The sequence below is a fragment of the Anolis sagrei genome, chromosome 1 (assembly GCF_037176765.1).
Source record: "Anolis sagrei isolate rAnoSag1 chromosome 1, rAnoSag1.mat, whole genome shotgun sequence".
Classification (NCBI taxonomy): domain Eukaryota; kingdom Metazoa; phylum Chordata; class Lepidosauria; order Squamata; family Dactyloidae; genus Anolis; species Anolis sagrei.
This window is the reverse complement of record NC_090021.1, coordinates 222392790-222410931: the sequence shown is the minus strand read 5'-3', so window position 1 is coordinate 222410931 and position 18142 is coordinate 222392790. Positions and strand designations below refer to the sequence as shown.

Sequence of the window (18142 nt, the reverse complement as noted above, 5' to 3'; positions counted from 1 at the left end):
GTACTGCATACTATAAGAGTTATCCACCCCTGTAGGATGCCATAGAATGGAGTAAAAGAGAACACCCCCCCCCCCTTTCCCTGCAGTCTTTTAAAATATGAAGGGGCAGTCTCTTGCAACTCAAAGGATCTTAGCTGGGAGAACCGATTTGAGGGATGCATGTTTTTAAAGATTGATCCCCCACCCAAAGAGGGATGAATTGTGTCTCCATTGCGAGATAAAAGAGGGATACAAAAGAAATTATAATAACGATTGTGACGATGACAATTATGATGACTTTAAAGTTGGGCTAGTCTAAACTCCTGTGCTGGAAAAAGGAGTGATCAGATTTAAAAGAACCAATTAAAAATAAGGAGATGTTTTAAAGTTAAAATGTCATGGCATTACTGGTGTACCTGTGTGTGTGTGTGTGTGTGTGTGTGTGAGAGAGAGAGAGAGAGAGAGGGAGGGAGAGAGAGAGAGAGAGAGAGAGAGAGAAATCATTGTTGCTGATTACCACTGTTTGGTTGTTGAAGCCATGACAAATCCCTTGTCTGAGTAATACATCAGAAAACCTCTTGGTTTCCATAGGAGCAGAAGTGTTTGAAAATAAAACTTATATGAACCACAAACTTCACAAAGTTACATTCCTTCTAGCAGTGACAAGGTCCAAAGGAAAACAACAGCAACATTTTTTTGTGGTTTAAACACAAATGCAACATGCCCTCAACAGAAGTGAATCCTCAGAGAAAGATAGCTGTGTTGCACATGGCAGCTGAGTAACAGCTGTGTAGCTACTGCATTATAGCATTATCTGGGAAAGCCCTGATAAAAAGAAGAGAGTGGCATGGGATTTGCTGCTGCCCTGAGCTCAGAGTGACCTCTGCTGGAAAAGTGCTACAAGTAGCTTCAGTTTAAGTTTCTCACCTTTGTACATACTATGATCTAGGGTGCATCTACACTGACCACCTAATGCAGTTTGAAGGCAGTTTGGCAGTGTGGAATTTAGATGATGTCTCAATCTGACAGGGGCAAACTAATCTTCTGATTTTGGAGGGCTTTTAAGACACTCCAGTTTCTCTCTCTCCTATTTCTCCTCCTCCTTTTCCCATTTGTCCTTTGCTTAACTTGCTGTGGTCAAAGTGAAAAAGCTGTTTGCACTCAGCTAACTCTACAGGGACCAGAAAGAGCAGGGACTGAAATCTTGCCCTTCCCAGTAGGCTGAGGAAAAAACAAACTGCTCCAAGTTCCCTTAGCTTGTCTGTTCTTCCTCATTAATAACTTTTTGCAGTCTGCATCACATATTGATGTTGCTTGGCCAAATATGTCCTGGTTTTCATCTGTGAAATGTTGAATAGTATGGGATAGTAGACAAGTCTAAAATGTACATATGCTATTGATTCTCATTTCCAGAGAAGATAGCTGACAGCGTCAAATGCCCAGGCTGTTTTCAACATAGTAGATACTTAATTTTTTTCCAGATGGAAACTGTAATAGCACAAACAAAAAATCATATCTAGCTTTTAACCATATACTTAATCTTGCATTTTAATGTTATTCCATTGGTAGAATTGCTCTAGTAGGGTAGCTAATAGCTTGGGGAGCGGGGGCAGAGCAAACTGCTTTTATATAACTAGGCAAAAGAGCAGGCCAAATCTTGCAAGACTAACGAAGTGAACTATAAATCTTAACATTTTCATTTTGGCAAGATAATTTACTTGGCTTATATAACTTCATGGCTGTCTTGTGTGATTTTTAGTTTGGGCTTAAAAAACACAAACTATGATAAAGCAATATTTTTAACATACAGAACAGAACACACTTGAGTCACATTTTAAAAGGTGTGACAAAATCCAATAATTCTTGAAAACTAAGCATTGACCTCAGACTCTTGAAGAAAAAAAGGGTCTTTTGAAACTTTCAGTGGTCCCTTGTTCCTACCCCCACCCCCTCTGAATCAAAAACACTCTGAGGAAAAGCTCTCATCTCTTCTCAGTTCACTTCTTTTTTTGGTCAAAATTGCCTTTTGGCAACTGCTGCTCCTTTAAGGTCCTAAAATGTTGAGCTTCCATTCTCCACATGAGACCTAAATGTGGATTTAGGTATTACATAGTTCCAAGCATGTTGGCTATGCTGTACATCTAGCTAGAGACTAGCACGGTTTTGCATTCCAAGTGTTATAGAGATCTCCGCACACTGAATGATCCCAGAGTGGCTTCATCCTTCCAGGAGAGTATGGCACTTAACGGAAGAATTCCAGCATTTTAACCAAATGAAATGCTGGAGGAAAGGGGGAGCATCGGATAAGAGTGTAGGATAAGGCAGAATGTAGGATATGAGAAGGTCGGATAAGTAAGACTCTACAAGAAAACTAACTTAGAGATGCTGTCTGTTTCCAGGTATGCAGATAGATGGGACATGAGAACATAGTATCTTGTTTTCATAATGTTACCTGAATTACCGCAGTTGCAATTATATAGGTTGAGCATCCCTGGTTGTTTGATGCTCGAGATGAGAAAAATTTGAGGTTTGTTTTTTTTGTTTTTTTAAAATACCTGTATTTGCATATATGAACAGTACATACTTACAAACATGACCCCAGGCTCAAACACAAAATTTATATTTCGTATATACCTTATAAATATAGTCTGAATGTGATTTCATACAATACTATAGATATATTTGGGCACACTGAACCATGAGAAAACAGTTCATTTGGATTTTGGAGTCTTTCTGAATTATGGAAAGGGGATGCTCAACCTGTATTTATTTGTAACGTAGGTAAAACATAGGTACTACTGATTTTTGGTGGTGGGAATAGGAAAGAGTCAGAACAACATTTAAAACAGCACTTTGTCTTTGAGGCAGAGTATCTCTGTGGGTTAACTATATGGGAAAAGGTGTGGAACAAGAACAGGGTTTCACGAATTTTCCAAACAGAGATTGAGTTGGGCATAGAGAGCAGCAAATGTGCTTCTTCTGAATATTAGAGGCAGAGATACTTTGGCAGCACAGGCTTCTGAGGACAAGTAGGGATGCCGAGTGACTCAGCTGGAAGTTTGCCACATTTTCCTGCTGCAACACAATTCTTCACTGCCACAAGCACAGAGTCGTGCCTGTAAGGCATAACCTAGCTTTGACCTTGTACAATGTGATTTTGTGTCTAGTAACATTCAGCTGCCCAATTCATGCTGCTGTTTCAAGGCACAGTCAGGAGAACACTACTCATTTGGCCTATTCTGTTCTGTGTGGTTATTCTATTCAGCTGCATTTACCAAAAAAAAAAAAAAGAATGGAAATTCTGGACAAATGACACCTAACCTTTAAGAATTCAGTCATCATCCCATGCATGATGAAACCAAAAAATCTCTAACTAGTAGCAGTGGTTTCACAGGTATGACACTGACCTGAATTGTTCAGATTCTGATAGTATGAAATCACAATTTTTAAAATGCTTGTCTAAAAGAAATGGTTTTTCCAGGCTTCTACAAAGTCTGTAAGAAGAGACCTATGAAGACTTCTCTGGGTAATTCTGAACTGGGGCTTCATCCCACGAGTGATATGACTTCACTTCTGAAGAAATAAGCTTCCAGCTTGCCATGAGAAAGAAAGAGAGAGAGAGATTCCTTGTTGACTTTGAAGCTCCCAATGGTTCTGGCTCCTTCCTCCTGCATCTCCCACCTCAGGCGTACTGGAGAACCATCTTGCCCTGAGGGGATAGCACAAGGAAAGACAGAAGAGACTGTCTTCCAAAAGCATGACTGAAGAGAAAATACTGTAATAGGACTGGATTAAACCATATATTTAAACTTTAGATTATCCTAATAAGCATGTGAAATAACTAATGTAAATAAGAGTTGGCATTAAAAAACCCTCCAGTGATGGATGTATTTTTTGTGAATTTCACCATACACTGCCTCAAGCTCTTGACAGAAAGCTGAAGCAATGAGGAAATAAAGAGTCCAACCAGGAGGTCTTAAAGGGAAAAGAAGGTCTGAGAGATGCTCTGTAAGATATGCGGGACCACGACTGAATAAGGCGTTGTGTATTTCACACACACCTTGAATTGTTCACAGGTGGAGGAAAATGTGGTTCAAGCACACTATTTAGCTATAATCTCTCACTAGTTTCATTGTATGAACACTGGGCAGAAATATACATTTCCCAACTGCTGCTCCTAGTGTTTTCAAAGAGGAGAAAACCTAAATGAAGCTGAAGTTATTAAATGAAACCAGCAAGCTGTTTTGCATTTCTATCTAGCTCCCTCAATAATAATAATAATAATAATAATAATAATAATTATTATTATTATTATTATTATTATTTACTTCATTTCTACTCCACCTTTCTCACCCTGCTGAGGACTCAAGATGGCTTACAATCTGTGGCAACTTTCAATGCTGTGTGGACATAACAATAAAACACACCCCATCAAATTATAGAAACAGTTAAAACATATGAGAAATTAGAAGACATAAACAATAAAACAGATTAAAACCATATAAAGTGCAGAGTATTGATTTTATACTTATCCATTGTCATTTTCCAAAATCCATAGTCATTATTCAGGCTGTTGAAGTCCAATTCCATAATATCCTATTTGGCAAATGCCTGCCTAGAAACCCAGGTCTTAAGCTTTTTCCCCCTAGAGATCAGGAGGGATGGGGCCTGCCTGATGTCACTAGGGAGGGAGTTCCACAGCCAAGGGGCCACCACTGAGAAGGCCCTGTCTCTTGTCCCCACCAATCGTGCTTGTGAAGAGGGTGGGACTGAGAGCCCACCCTGATCTTAAAGTTCTTGTTGGCTCATAAAGGGAGTTAGGTTCAGACAGGTAAGTTGGACCAGAACCATTTAGGGCAGTGGTTCTCAACCTGTGGGTCCCAAGATGTTTTGGCCTACAACTCCCATCCAGTTTACTAGCTGTTAGGATTTCTGGGAGTTGAAGACCAAAACATCTGGGGACCCACAGGTTGAGAACCACTGGTTTAGGGCTTTATAGGGCAAAACCAGCGAATTGGCAGCCAGTGGAGCTGATGTAACAGGGGGGTTGTACACTTCCTGTATGCCACTCCAGTAAAAAATCTGGCTGCTACACGTTGGACTATTTGGAGTTTCCAGATAGTCTTCAGAGGCAACCCCACGTAGAATGTGTTGCAGTAGCCTATTCAAGATGTAAAGGCAGCATGGTTTCCCAAGGTACAGGCACAGCAGGCGCATCAAGTAGAAGGTGGTCTGACACTCTTAAAAAAAAAAGGTCAATGGGAGTTAGAACTCCTCTTGTCCTGGAGAATGTGGAAGAGGGAATAAAACTTCCTGAGTTCTCTGCATACCAGAAATAAGCCATAGTGGCATTTTTCTAAAATAAAAAATGCTTTTCATTTCATTGAACCGCACCAAGTTTCAACTGCTTGCTACTCCATTCAGTTGAACATAAACCTTTGGAACAAAATGGCTGTTCCTGGAAAGCAAATGACTTCACAGGACAGCTTACCTGTAATAGCCCAGGGATGATATCTTGAAGGAGTTGATGCAAAGACTCCTTTGAGATCCTCTCAATGACTTTAGTCTGCATTTTAATAGCAGCCAGATTAATTGGGTAGTCAGCAGTTTGAATGATGGGACAAAGCACTTTGATGCACTGTTCAGGGTGGATTGAGCTGGCCAAAGTGGAAGCAGCTTCTTCAGCAGCTCTCACAACCTGTGGGAGGAAATGGAAAGAGATTTTTCTATTTTACAGATGTATACATTGCAGAAAATCAATTAAACTGCTGTACTGAACCAAATAGTCATGGATTTGGTCAGTACTACAAGTCTCCAGGATTATGATACTGTGCTGATTTCCTCAAAGATTGGGGATTTTAAAATTCATTTTTAGAGCAGAACAACAGCCACAGACATAAATGTCTTTGCCAATGGTGGTAGACACATCAGGAACTTTCCAAATTCTTTCTTTACTGCACATCTGAGTCTTAGAAAAACAGGTGTATATTATGTATTTCTGTTGGTGGTGGTAGTACTGACATTAGGATGTGTCTTACAATCAATAGTGTTTTACAAATGAAGAAATATGGCAATAAAATGTATGCAAGTGGAGAATATGCACGCATACATCTGAACACATGCCCATGTCTGAGGGTTTCATAATATTTATGTACAGAAATGCACAGAGTCAGGTAAAGGCATTAAAGTTTGAAACAATTTTAATATTGCTCACAGTCTGAATACACTTCCCGTTGAAATCAGGTTGGCCTCTTCCCTCTTGTCCTTAAGAAAAAAACTTAAACCATGGCTATGGGACCAGGCATTCGAGCAGCAGGTGCAGCATTAATATACGATTTTCTTGACTGACAATGGACAGACCTCGGACTATGACTTTGGATGTGGATTTGGTCTTGGATTTGTTAGATTTTAATTTACTATTTTTAATTTATTGTTTAATTAGTGTTTTAATTTTAATTTTATTGCTATTGTTTGTGTGGCATCTAATGAGTGCTAATTGTAAACTGCTCTGAGTCTCTCTTTGGGGGGTGAGAAGGGCGAGGTATGAATGTCCGAAATAAATTTAAAAATACAATTGTGTCCCTGAAAAATGAGTCTGGATGGACAATTCTATGGGCTTTGGAGATGGCAAACAGTTCATTCATTTCTGAATCTGATTCAGAAAGGAAACGACAAGGACACAGAATCAAGGTGAGATAAAAAGAATGTGTACACAAGAGAAGCTTGCCAATAAAGGCACGCCTTCAGAACAAAATGTTTTGTCCAACTGCTTTATCTGGAAATCAGTTTACAACTGCTGCTAAACTTTCCTAACAAAAAACTGTCGTGTAGAGAGTCTGGTTCCAAGAAAATATAGCACAGACATGCTGATTTATTAAATGAATTAAATATTTTCTGTTCATTCTTTTTAAAGACAGTCCTTACGCATTTTTCCCATGTCACTTGCTCAGTCAGGTGGTGCCACCTTGCACGTCCAATTCTGATGCTGCACTGCTTGCATAGATATGCATTACAGCCTAGTCTCGTCTTATTCTCATTTCAAGGCCAAGAGTGCTCTTTTCTTTTTACTGTATCAAAAGGTGTTACACTTTATTCTGAAGGCAGCATAACATAGTTTCAGAAACTTTACTCCATTGACCTCACTCCATAAAACGTTAACACATTCAATGGACACTTATAAGTAAGACACTTACTTATAAGTAAGCCACAATGAGTACAGTGGGACTTATTTCCAAAGTATTTCCAAGATAGGATCCAAGTGTAAGTGTACAAAATGTAATTTAGGAATGAAGTAAAGGACTAGATGAAGTGGGAAAAGGGTATGTTGTTAACTCAGCAAATAATGAGAAGTATTGAAGAGGCTCTCAGACTAGGAATGCCAGGAGCAAGCCTCCTGTGCCTCAACTTGTATGTCACCAGAGTTTTGGGGTCCTTAAGCAATTGGTTTACCTCCAAGTGTTTTGGACTTCAGCTCCCACAGTTCCTAACAGCTGGTAAGATGGCTGGGATTTCTGGTAGTTGAAGTCCAAAACACCTGGAGTCCCAAAGATTGGGAACCACTGCTTTAACTAGTTTCTATAAGGTGGGAAATAATATGGTTTTTTTTTCCTACAAAGTAATATGGACCCATGGGAAAAACTGTTCAGAGGCTACAGCCAGAAGGCAGTCATGCCAGATCAATTGGTGGAGAGAGAACCAAATGCTAAAAGTGGGTGGAACCAGTCAAAAGTTAGAGTAATATGTAGCTCTGCAGGTCTGTAAAAATTTCCTTCTTATCCTTTCTCTGGCTCTGCTATGTTTGTGCACAAAGAAAAAAACAATATGGAATCCATATCCCGAGGTGTGGCCAAGAACCATAAGGGGATTGCAATACCTGAGAAAGTCAGATGATGTTGATGGTGACATGAAAATAGACCAACAAGGCTACTTTCTAGATGCCAATGCTTCCTCAAGTGCTATCAGCTGACCCTACAACCACATGACTCCTCAAGTGAGAGATAGCTATCAGACCCTATTAAATGTTTCCTTAAAGGCCAGTTGGGAAATGCATGTTGACAATGCAGATTCTTTCTTGCCCTGCCTTGTAGTCATTTTCCTACCCTGCCAGATTTCGCTTCATTTTATTCAGTCTGAAATCTGCACTCAGCCCATTTGAGATTATGTCTTCTGTAATCCTGTTTGCTTGAAACATTAACTCTAGGCCATTGGTAATGATATCGCAGACCCACATAATTCTCACTTTACCCATATCACATGGGACCTCATGATATCCTAGGCCACATACCTGGCAGAAATAGAAGGAATAAAATACTACCAGGTATATGCTTCATAGACACATGTGATGACTAGAAACGATCCTCTTGTTTCTTTTTCTTTTTTTTAACCCAAAAGGTTTTACTGAAGAGCTTACCATAATCAATTTTCATTGTTCCTTTCATAGTAAGAGACTATTGGATGGCATTCCTGAAGCAGGTTTAGAATTCTGAATAAATACTTCAAAAAGAAATGAGGGCTGACAAACAGGGCAGTATGTTTGAAATGAACAGAAAGGGAATAAACTAAGTCATTTTCTTGTGAATATTTCTAAAGGTATCACTACATAAATACCTAACGCTTGTTCTGAAAACTATATTATATGCTGTATAAGCCTTTTCCAGTTAATTCAGTGTCGTGCACTTCTACGTACCAATGCAATTTTCAGATACTACCAATTTTTCAGACCACTGCCATTTGCACATACTAACTGAATCCTGAATTTGGTTTTCTTTATGAAAGTGAAATGAAAGTAAACTGTGATGCATAGTCTTCGCACATATATTCTGTTAATAACCTGTTAATAACCTACATGGTTTGGGTCCAGGTTACTTAAAGGATAGCCTTCTCAAACACTTAGGTCCTCTGCGGAGTGGCTACTCCAACCAGCCAGAACCCGTCACCCAGAGGACCTTTTCATCGGCCGCCCCAAGACTGTTGAATGACCTGCCAGAAGAGCTCCATCAGCTAAATGAGCTGTCAGGATATTAAAATCATCTAAAAATCTACTCTTCTGGCAGGACTTCCTATCCAGTTTAAGAATGAATTATAAACTCGTGTCTTGAGTTGAATCTCTTTCTTTGTATCTTTGTATATGTATTTTATAGAAATGTTTTAATATGTATTTTTATAGAAATTAATTTGTATATTTTTACAATGTTTATGTGTTTTAATTATTCTGTACCCCATTTTGAGCAACGATGAGAGGAGGATAAGACATAATAATAATAATAATAATAATAATAAGAAGAAGAAGAAGAAGAAGAAGACTCCTGATCTCATGATCATGTTAAAAAACAAAGTATGGATCGTTGATGTTGCAATCCCAGGTGATAGCAGGACTGAAGAAAAACAACTGGAAAAGCTGATACAATATGAGGATTTAAAGATCGAACCTCAAAGACAAGCCAGTAAAGATGGTCCCAGTGGTGATCAGTACACTGGGTGCAGTGCCTAAAGACCTTGGCCTGCATTTAAACACAATCGGCGCTGACAAAATTACCATCTGCCAGCTGCAGAAGGCCACCTTACTGGGATCTGCTTGTATTATTTACTGATACATCACACAGTCCTAGACACTTGGGAAGTGTCCGACATGTGATCCAATACAACAGCCAGCAGAGTGATCTTGTCTGCTGTAGACTCATCTTATTGCGTTTCAAATAATAATAATTTTCTAAATTGTCATAATACATGTGCCAATATATTTCTTAGAACAGATAATTCCTTTTGTAATACAGTGTGAAACTTCAACACCAAAAGAACCAGTCTAAATCTTTAGATTAACAAAGCCTAAAAGAAAATCCTGCTTTGATTTTCTGCGTTATTATTGACTCTCCAAGGAGCAAAACAAAACAAAACAAAACCTGAAACTACATACCTCCTTGTGAGAATCTTTATGTGCTTCCAGAGTCTTCATGATAGTGAGTTCAGCATAGTTTTTAAATCTTGCAGGCTGGTTCCTCAAGATTTCTCGCAACACTCGCAATGCCAACGCTCTTATTGAATGCTAAATAAAAAGAAACCGCACATATTGGGAAAAAGGGAGAGTCAGTTTTTCAGAACTGGATGAGGAACAGTAAAAATGATCTATTCATTTTTTGGTAAACAGAAAAATTGAAGGATTAGCACTAAAGCTGTAGGTATGGCAGGGAAAGAGCGTGGTGACACAGCCACCTTAAATATCCCATCTGCCTCTACTCCTATTCTTGTTGTTGTTGTTCATTCGTTCAGTCGTCTCCGACTCTTCGTGACCTCATGGACCAGCCTACGCCAGAGCTCCCTGTCGGCCGTTACCACCCCCAGCTCCCTCAAGGTCAGTCCAGTCACTTCAAGGATGCCATCCATCCATCTTGCCCTTGGTCGGCCCCTCTTCCTTTTGCCTTCCACTTTCCCCAGCATTATTGTCTTCTCTAGGCTTTCCTGTCTCCTCATGATGTGGCCAAAGTACTTCAACTTTGTCTCTAGTATCTTTCCCTCCAGTGAGCAGTCGGGCTTTATTTCCTGGAGGATGGACTGGTTGGATCTTCTCGCAGTCCAAGGCACTCTCAGCACTTTCCTCCAGCACCACAGCTCAAAAGCATCGATCTTCCTTCGCTCAGCCTTCCCTAAGGTCCAGCTCTCACATCCGTAGGTTACTACAGGGAATACCATGGCTTTGACTAGGCGGATCTTTGTTGCCAGTCTGATGTCTCTACTCTTCACTATTTTATCGAGACTGGACATTGCTCTCCTCCCAAGAAGTAAGCGTCTTCTGATTTCCTGGCTACAGTCTGCATCTGCAGTAATCTTTGCACCTAGAAATACAAAGTCTGTCACGGCCTCCACGGTTTCTCCCTCTATTTTCCAGTTGTCAATCATTCTTGTTGCCATAATCTTGGTTTTTTTTGACGTTTAGCTGCAACCCGGCTTTTGCGCTTTCTTCTTTCACTTCTTTCACTTCTAGGGATAGATATATCAATGACCTCACTGCACTGTAGTTTCTCTGCCAGAGCCCATATTTATTTCTTGCTATATGAAGCCTATTAAATATTTACAAGCAATGACAAAGGCCGATTTGTATACTCAAACATGTTGTGATAATCTGATTCAGACAATATGAATCTGCACAGCAGACATCATCTTGTGGAGTATTAATCTTAATTAAAAATCAGAACGCCTTATAACCTATAGCATGGGGAGGAGGGATAACATAGGTCTTCTTTTCATTGGTCATATATGGTTTCCGACCTTTTCGTACTTCCTATTATTGTACTCTTAGAAGTATTATCTAAAATATAAGAAACATTAACTTATTACATAAACATTATTTTAAAATGGATGAAATCCTCTAGATATTAGCAATATCCTACTGACCTTATATAATAAACTATTAATCGAAAGTACCCACTGTACAATAAACTAAAAAAATGGACTATGTGCAATTGGATGTATATACGTATTAGTCAAAAATAATCTAGTTTGTTCCTTTGGCACAGGTATCAAAACCCAGTTCCAGCTACTCTGACTGAATTTGGAAAACTATAAACAAACCATCAGTATAGCAATTCAAGTTAGAATAATGCATTGATATTGCAACTCTTTTGGGTCAATTTTGATGTTTTATACTGTTTTTTACCGATGGCATTGATTTGTTGCCCACACTGTGAAGTGCCCAGGGTCCCCTTTGGGGCTGAGAAGGATGGTATATAAATACTGCAAATAAATAAATAAATAAATAAATAAATAAAACTCTTTTGGAAACCACTATCACAGTTCTTATAATTCAGTTTGTGCCATCCCTTTCTGACATTCAACCAACGAAATTACATTGCAAGGCTGTCATTAATGAGAATACTGGAACGGCATCTTAGGTTACATAACTCTTGGGTTGCATTTTTGGACAACAGCCATTCCTAACAATGCCTATAGTTTCAACATAGAATTTTTAGTTTAACTTGCTTCAGACTGAACTTTTTAAGTACATCCTGATTTTTTGGTATTCACCTGCGCAATTTATGTGCTAGCACATGACTTGTCTCCTGATTAAATCTTTCAATGCATCATTGACAACAAGAGCCATTTGACTCAAATGGCAAACAATAAGCAGCAGCAAAAAAAAAAATCTATCAGCTGACTTCAGAATCATACATTAATGATATCTCAATTTTATGTATATCTAAATGAGCAATTATTGAGAAAATATAGCAGGTAGTTTCTTCTTTTTGTTTCTTTTAATGGGATGTGTGTGTTTGTGTGTGCAATAACCAATTGCAAAATATTAATAGTTACAGTAGCAAGGACTTTTTTAATCCAAGAGGAATAAAATTCAAAAATTAAAATGTTAGATATTATAGATCTAATCTCTAGAATATTCGGAATCTGCAGTGTATTGTCAGGGGAAGGGAAACATTTATTGGTTGAAAATAGTACATTTTGTTCAAAAATTGGGAAATATTTTCATTGGTTTTGGCTTCTTCTGGAATACTACTCAGAAAAACAAACAACTTAGAAACACACAATATGGTGACCATATTGAAACCTTCCAAGTCTGGAATGTCTTTCCATAATAATAATAATAATAATAATAATAATAATAAGAAGAAGAAGAAGAAGAAGAAGAAGAAGAAGAAGAAGAACCTGGTAAAAAAATAACATTGTGATTCTTTGTTAAGATTTTCTGTTTTTTACTTTCTGCTTCTGGAAACATTCACAAAGAGGAGTTAAACCATGAATAGGTAATCAAATACAGCAACTGCATATTATGTTGCGTTTCTCCAGAAAATCAGTTAAGAGCCAAAGTGTTTTTAGTAAAGGTACAAACCTATCCAGAACAAGCTTAGATTTAAGGGATTTTTAAACAAAGTGTTTTGTGGTGGTCCTCTCCTTTGTTAAAGGGTTCTGGGGATCCTTTTTTGTATTTTGTAGTGGCAGGAGAAGTCCTTTAAACAACACCAGGTGTCACTTTGATTTCCAGTAATGTCCTGGATTAATGCTAGTTTATGAGCAACATAGGTCAAAGTTGAGCTACATCTAACCAGTAAGGTACTAGACCACTTTTACAGAAAAGGGAATCTAAAGCAGATGTTAGTGGTGGGCCCTATCAAAACACTGCCTCATAAACTAGCTCATAAACTCAGCAGTTATTCAAGTATGTCAGTTGTTGAATTGACAAGAGGTTTTTGATAGCATCTATGTCCTTAGCAGGTTCAAGACTAACGCAACTGAATTTATTTTAATTTATATTTATAGACCAAAATCTCTGTATATATTCAGTTATTGTGGAGACCTAAATGAATTTATTCCAGCTTCACTGAATTCTTGGATCTGAAGAAGTACCACAGATTATCAAAAAGTTGTCACATCATCGAAACTGTAGACTATATAAAATGCCAATGCCACTACAACAGTCATTGTGGTATTATTTGGTACAGAGAATAAATGACACCTGAAAACATCCTAAGGGTGGGGCATCTACATAGTACATATAATTCTGTGTCAATATCTTACATCTTTGTCTCCAAGTGTTTCGAGCAATAAAAGTAAAATGGTCTTGAAATGTTCTTCCCAAACTCCCAGGTTATCTTCCCTCGTAATCTTCAACAGTTCAAGAAGGGCTCCTTTCCGTTCTTCTACTCGCTCATTGTGATTGGATAATTCTTTTAAAAGATCAGCCACCAAATCGGAATGATCAATGGGCACTGAGGGAACATGTGAAAAGCCAGTCAATATTCAGTGAAGACAAATAGGCAAATATTGTGGTAAATGGCTGCATATGATTTCCTCCAGTGCTTTGACTGCAGTTTTATCTAGAAATAAACATGTCCAGTCCTTAGCAATAGTTATACCTTTGAATGATCAATAATCTCAATGTCCCCATAAAGCATTATTTTTCTTGCAGAAAGGGTGATGAAAAAACACAGAACTTTGGTTCTTAGAGCTTTTCTAATCAACCCAACACAATGGCTTTGCTTCCTCCTAAAGGAATATTGGTATGAACCTGCTTTCCTCAAAAAATGTGGCTGCAAAAGTCTATTTGCACAGAGTTGGAGTATAAGGCTGAATGTGAGACTGCAATGCAACCAGCTAAATACTGGGCTCAGCTTCACACATTATGCCAGAACCCTGTGAACTGAACTAGAGATGTTGTACATTAACAAGCCATAAGATCCAAATCCATAAGGCCAAGTGTCACCCAAGTTCCCTCACTAGCCCAGTAGTGTAGGCTCATTAGGTAAGAGGTCACATAAGGGAGACACGCAGATCTCCAGTCGAAAAGGCTTGGCTATAAACAAAGCTAATGTAGCAAAGGATTGTAGGAGGTAGAGACTCAAAATGATCCAGTTCACCACTAGTAGTTACAGGAAATGTCTTCCTCAGAGCTACCATATATTTGGTACTGCAATGACCCATCTACCTTGTTCCATCATGCCAGGTGAGCTCATCTTGTTAGGATCAGGGCAAGTTGCATTGGAGTTCTGTCTGTATCCTAAACATTCCATCAGGCAGAAGAACATATTTTTTGCTCTTTGCTCCTGATTTTCATTAAAGAATTTAATGTCACATAAAACACCTGGATTATGGATTTTACATTGAGCATTTTGGCCTGAAATAGTTTGGATTTACCCAGTTTCTTAAACTAAGTAATAAGGGATCAACTTACCGCCTTGAGTCGCCGTAAGGCTGAGAAAGGCAGGCTACAAATGCCGTAAATAAATAAATAAACATTGAGACTTAGCACAGCTATGTGGACAGGAGTCTAAACTAATTATAGGAACCTGAGCAAAAATCCAACTCAGTGAGATGACCTGAAAACGAAAATATTTTCTGATAGTTTCCTACATGTTAAATGAGAAAAAGCTACTATTAAGGTTAAAATAAAATAAACAGCTATGCATATGGAACTGAGGAGTGGTAAAAGGTGATGCACACTGAATGCAAGAAGCAAGTTTTACAATATGATATTTTCTTCGCTACTGAATACAAATGCTGATTGTTTGCACCAAAAATAGGATCACACTTCAGCATTAAGCTAACAAACCAAAACCTACCATCCCGAAGTTGATCAATATCATCATCAAACACAGCCTCTTTAAGAGCGGTTTTGTCATAGGCGCTGATAGTATCTGAGTATGGGTAGGGATTATACTCCCGGGTTCGGGGTCCCGAAAAGGCACGTGGGGGTTGAGTGTTGAGTAGGGAAGTTTTGTTGTCTAAAGCCATCCTTCCTCCTTCCACAACATCACTGTTTCCACGCATATCAGTAGCTGGGGATGCTACTCCACCATCCCGAGAAACCTGCAGGAATTGAGCCAGAAGAGGGCAATGTCAATTCAGCAATATATCACACTTTACTGGGAAACTGTATGTACAGTGTGATCCAGAAGTAACTATTACCCACCCCAAGGCTAATCATAAATTTAAATAAGTTCACTGCTTCCACTGGAGAAATAGGTTCAAACTGATAGGATACTAAATAATTTTCACAAACACTTTCTTTTTAAAATATTTCCAATATTTTGGCACCACAGCAAAGCAGCAACTGTAGTACCAAAGCATTATGTTATTGGATATCTAGTTTCCTGATGATTTTGCACAGAATAGTGACCTAGGTTTGTTGCTTCTGGTTTCTATACCAAACAAAAATCATGGGGGATAATAACCGCTATATGGGTATTCAAATCCTATGTGTGCTATGAGACTGGGGTGGTTCCAGATTAGTCCCTAATTAGTACACTCATGTGAGCCAGTCCTAAGAAGTATGAATAACAATGCAGAGTTAATAATGCATAGCTGCAACATTTAAAATAATAAGGCCAACAATAAGAAGGTGTGGGAATATCAGAGATCAACAGGATAACATTGCTTTTCAGGTACCAAGAAAGAACTTTGAACACTAATTGGTACAGAAATTAATTAATAAATAGTAATTCTTTTTTGAAGCTAAAAGAAAAGACTACTTACAATGTCACTGTCCTTCTTTCCATCACGTTTGATTGGTTCATTTAGATCCTCTTGGCTTCGAAAACTAAACTTTTCAATTGCTTCTGTGACTCCACGAAGAGAGCTATAAATTTCATCAGAATTTAGGTTCTCTGTGTCGTAATCCAGCATGCTAAAGATCAAACGTATATGGAATGTTAAAACCAATAAGATATTGGTATATTACAAGTCATTGAGGAAGTCATGAATTCAAAATATGTGGTAACTTTCAGAAGTCATGAATTCAAACACCAAGACAAAGGATTTCAGCAGTTGCACAACTAGATTGACTTTAATGCTACATTCATATGGAAATCATGAACGTCCTTTGTATTTAAACCAATTTCATAGCATGATAAAAATACTTAACACAGTATTTTTATCCAAAACATTGAACACTATAATGTCACAGTATTTTAAAGCAAAAAGAACAGAAAAATAAAATTATTTCAATAAGATGTTCAAGCACTATGGTATTCTCAATCAAACTGTAACTCCAAATATGAAATAAAGTAATATTAATGATAAGTAACAACAATAAACATCAGTGATAATGGGAATCAAGCAGTTGTGTCACTATGAATTCAGTGCATGAAATACACACATTTATGTTTTGGCTTTACATTTGAGTTTGAACGCAATCTATTTTAAATAATATAAATGTCAGTGAATCAATCAATTTTAGAAGAAAACCTAATCTAACATTTAAACTGTTTTGCTGACGTGTGAAGTTTATTGCTACCATGACTTAAATCTCAAATTTTAAATTGTACAATTGAACACTTGAACCCATCTCTGGACCATTCTAGTTTCTTACAGGAGGTCCAAAATGCTCCATCAGTGCAAGGAAAAATGACACCAATTGAGTAACATGACCAGAATATTTGGGAGAACTGGAACATATTTATGGAAGAAAAGGTGAAAAGAAAGGGCAGCTCTTCCTTAATTGTTTCTTCTGGTATTTGCTTGAACCTGTGTCAAGCAAATTATTACAGGAAGAAAAAAAAACTGAAGAACGACATTCCACTAAATACCCTGTAACTATGAAGATCATTCAGCTATGTGGGGCATGGGTGGTTCCAAGTTGTATTGCAAAACAAGATTGTAGAATTATCTTCACCATCACTGCTTCTTCAAATTGCTTAATTTCTCCATCCCTTAATTACACTGTACAAAATTACAGGGGTACAGGTTAAATATGAACCCTGGTCTCTAGAATACCAGGCTCAAATCTTAATTTCAAGAGCCATATCCCTGGTGTTGTCCTACTAACGTAATCATTCCAAGGCGGTCCTTCTGCTTTTTTGTTTGATGGGGGGGGGGGGGCGGCTACACAACCGTTTCCCCTCCCTTCTACTCTTTTTGAGAAAATGCTAATCAATATTGTATCCAGAACGAGCAGCTCCTAAGGACGAATGAGCAGCTCCTAAGATAAGCTCCGGAATTTGCTCCTGGAAATAGCTGTTTTTCTACAAACCCCCCCCCCCCCGCCCCCCCAGGATTTATAACCCAAAATGACAGCCAAGGTTAAGAAAAGATCCCGGACCAGCCCCAGCAATGGAACAGGGTCCCATAAATCACCAAAGGCACGGAAACAGATGAGAATGGATGCTTACCTTCCGAACTCCCCAGATATAGCAACAACAGGAACTGTGAGCAGCGGAGCATTGATAACACCTTCGATAAACTCACTTAATGTGGGTTCCCCCCTCCCTGACCAGGAGTCAAGCCCAGGACAAATGCCAGAGGGTAATGGAGATAATGGTCATTTGAACTCTCCGGGGTGCAGCCCCTCCCTGGACCATGATATGCAGAAATATCGGGAGATATGTTTGCTGTCAGTGGAATCAATGATGCTGATTTTGAACAGACTAGGTGAAATCTCACAACAGATTCAAAGGCTACTTGACTTGCATCCCCTACAATGTTTTCATGGAGTCAAGCCTGCAGAGACGCCCAGGTGCTCACATGCGGAGGACGCTCCTCTGACCACAGCTACTGTAAATCACAGTAATAAACCAACAGTTGAAACTAAAGCATGCCTCACTCTGCAAAATACCTAGATAGTTCTGCAGCTCAATCAAAATGCTTTGGGTTGGAGCCATAAACAACAAAATGTAAAATCACTGGCTTACTTGCTCAGAACCCAGCCCAAACTTATTGACTTAAA

The 18142-nt window shown here is 38.6% G+C and overlaps 1 protein-coding gene across 12 annotated transcripts in view; it reads right to left on the bottom strand.

Moving 5' to 3' along the window:
- The window catches only part of CLASP1 (cytoplasmic linker associated protein 1), a 209660-nt gene that overhangs the window by 5560 nt on the left and 185958 nt on the right, over nucleotides 1–18142 (bottom strand). For all 12 annotated transcript variants that reach the window (XM_067473460.1, XM_060774347.2, XM_060774414.2 and 9 more), the window contains 5 exons: nucleotides 15955–16105; nucleotides 15042–15288; nucleotides 13501–13691; nucleotides 9893–10021; nucleotides 5471–5677 (listed from right to left, as the gene is read on the bottom strand). In XM_067473460.1, the coding sequence (XP_067329561.1) occupies nucleotides 5471–5677; nucleotides 9893–10021; nucleotides 13501–13691; nucleotides 15042–15288; nucleotides 15955–16105 (925 nt within the window). The remainder of the gene's footprint in view (nucleotides 1–5470; nucleotides 5678–9892; nucleotides 10022–13500; nucleotides 13692–15041; nucleotides 15289–15954; nucleotides 16106–18142) is intronic.